General features: G+C 33.3%; 1 protein-coding gene across 2 annotated transcripts in view; it reads right to left on the reverse strand.

Moving 5' to 3' along the window:
* LOC107734536 (tyrosine-protein phosphatase non-receptor type 18-like) overlaps positions 1-2,325 on the reverse strand; it is a 26,341-nt gene that overhangs the window by 19,427 nt on the left and 4,589 nt on the right. For both annotated transcript variants that reach the window (XM_016546524.1, XM_016546523.1), the window contains exon 2: positions 906-1,014. In XM_016546524.1, coding sequence (XP_016402010.1) covers positions 906-1,014 — 109 coding nt within the window. The remainder of the gene's footprint in view (positions 1-905; positions 1,015-2,325) is intronic.

Consider the following 2,325-nt stretch of genomic DNA (forward strand, 5'->3'; position numbering starts at 1 on the left):
CAGCTGATGAACGATAAAAACATTGACAGCCAATCAGAATCAATCCTGCTATCACGAGTTCGAGAATTTAAAGCGACAGACGAGTGTACGCTTAGAATAATCTGACGATATCGTCCGCTGGTGTGGATGCTAATATCGTTATCTTTATAGTTATCATTCTTGGTGTGAACGGGGGCATGTCTCTTTGACTAGTGCATTTTTTGAGCCTATATTTAGTATAAGTAAAATACTTAAGTACTGTTAAAATTAGATACTCTAAGGCTTTTACTCAAGTTGCTTTGGAATTGGTGACTTGTAACGTGTAGTGGAGTAATTTTCACTGTAAGGTATCTGTACTTTTACTCAAGTATGGTTTTTAGGTACTTTTTACACCTCTGGCAGCTGCACAATTTCTAGATATTATTGCTTAAAACTTAATACAATTTTGCAGTTTGTTAAAATTTTTTTTTATTTTTGACTAATTAAAAAATGCTACTAAAAATATAGTCCTTATTTACATGTCTTATTAACATATTTCCTTTGCAAAAGTCACATCATAGTGTCATACAACAGTTTTGTTCAGTATAAAAGCAAGCAAATAAATAAATAAGCAAGCCTGACTGGGACAACCATTTTTTTTCATGCATTTTCATGCTAAATTATGCTTGCTGCTTTTTTGACTACATATTAATATCAACATATTAACTATATTAAATATAAAAAACTATATTAAATATATGTCTCACCGCAGGACTGTTTGAATTGCAATGAATTGTAAATATTAACCTAAAATGCTGAAACAATAAAGGTCATGATGATGTTATTTGTTAACACATATTTCTTAAAACAATTGTATGACGAGAATTGCATTGAATTAATTTAGAGAATAACAGAATAAAGAAACCTTGACTGATAAGGCTACGTACAGGGCAGAATATCCCTATAGCGGTTTTTCTTCACATTTTCTTTGATTTCTCCTACGGCAGTGGACAGGCCATAATCCTCTTTGAGTGATGCACTTTTCTGCCGTATCAACTGAAAAAGGAAAGAGAAAATACACAGGTAACAGATCAAAAACAAGTTTTTTTTTTTTAAACACATGACCAAAATCCCTCTCATTTTAGTAGAATGTTAATTGATTGCACCATCTGACCACAAGGTGGTGTCCTTTTGCTTGTTTGCATTGCTATGCCATGTTGCATTCCTTTAAATAGCTCATGGAGTAGGGTATTCCTGCAATACCAAAGGCTGCAGTTTCAGGACCCTATAGTTTTTTTTATTTACAGTTACATTTTAAACTTTTTTATAACACTTACTTTTGAATAGTTTATTTGTATTATTAGTAATTATTTAGTTGTTTAATTGTATACATTTAATTATTGTCCTCACCTAACCCTGTTTCAATATATTCTATATGTATTCTGGTTTTAAATTCAGTTTTCTAGGAAAGAACGACTTGTGCCTGTGCCGTCTGATGTGTGACCCACTTTACGAAGTGCAGTAAACGGTAAAACAGGTGCGCTACAAATGAGTGTTTATTAGTACGTTAATAAATTAAAAATAATTTGAAAACAAATCCCAGTTTGCAACATCCAGCAGCACAATGAACTGCTCAAGTTCACGTTAGGTCATATACGTTTAAAACAATAAGATGGAAAGATTTAAAAAAAATATATAATTTCCATGGATCTAGTCTTTGCATCTGTTTGTTTGATGTTTGAATCAGGTCTCCTCTCTTGGAATAGAATTGGCTAAGGTGGCGCTGTCACAAAAAAATAGGGTCCTAGAAATGCGGTCCTGAAACTGCAGCCTCTGGTATTGCAGGAATGTAGTATTGTGCATAAAAGCCATGAAAATGGTCTTTGTTATTTGAGGGCGAATGTGGTTTATGAAACATTCAAGATCAATAAACACAACATTTTTCAACCATGATCAGCGTACTGAAACCTCCAGTATAACATTTGTACTACATTTACAATTACGCATTTAGAAGATGTTTTTTTTATGCAAAGTGATTTGCATTGCCTTCAAGGTATATTTTTGACTCATTAACGGGAATCAAACCCATGACCTAGGCATTGTTAGCATCATGCTGTACTGTTTGTGTAACAGGAAAGCCTTCAATTAGGCCTGTCGCAATAATCAATATATCGACTTATCGCACAACATATGTACATGACCTCAATCATTTTTGATGACGCAATATATCGCCCATTATATTTACTTAAAAATGTATGTCACCATGTTTTGTACATTCCACTTGTGCCTGTGTCTTTTGCAGCTTCTCGTACATAACGTGGTGTAGTCATGAGGTGCTAGTTCAAATTTAAAAAATGCTTCTACAAA

The sequence above is a fragment of the Sinocyclocheilus rhinocerous genome, unplaced genomic scaffold (assembly GCF_001515625.1).
Source record: "Sinocyclocheilus rhinocerous isolate Xijiao unplaced genomic scaffold, SAMN03320098_v1.1 scaffold99, whole genome shotgun sequence".
In the NCBI taxonomy this organism is placed as follows: Eukaryota; Metazoa; Chordata; class Actinopteri; order Cypriniformes; family Cyprinidae; genus Sinocyclocheilus; species Sinocyclocheilus rhinocerous.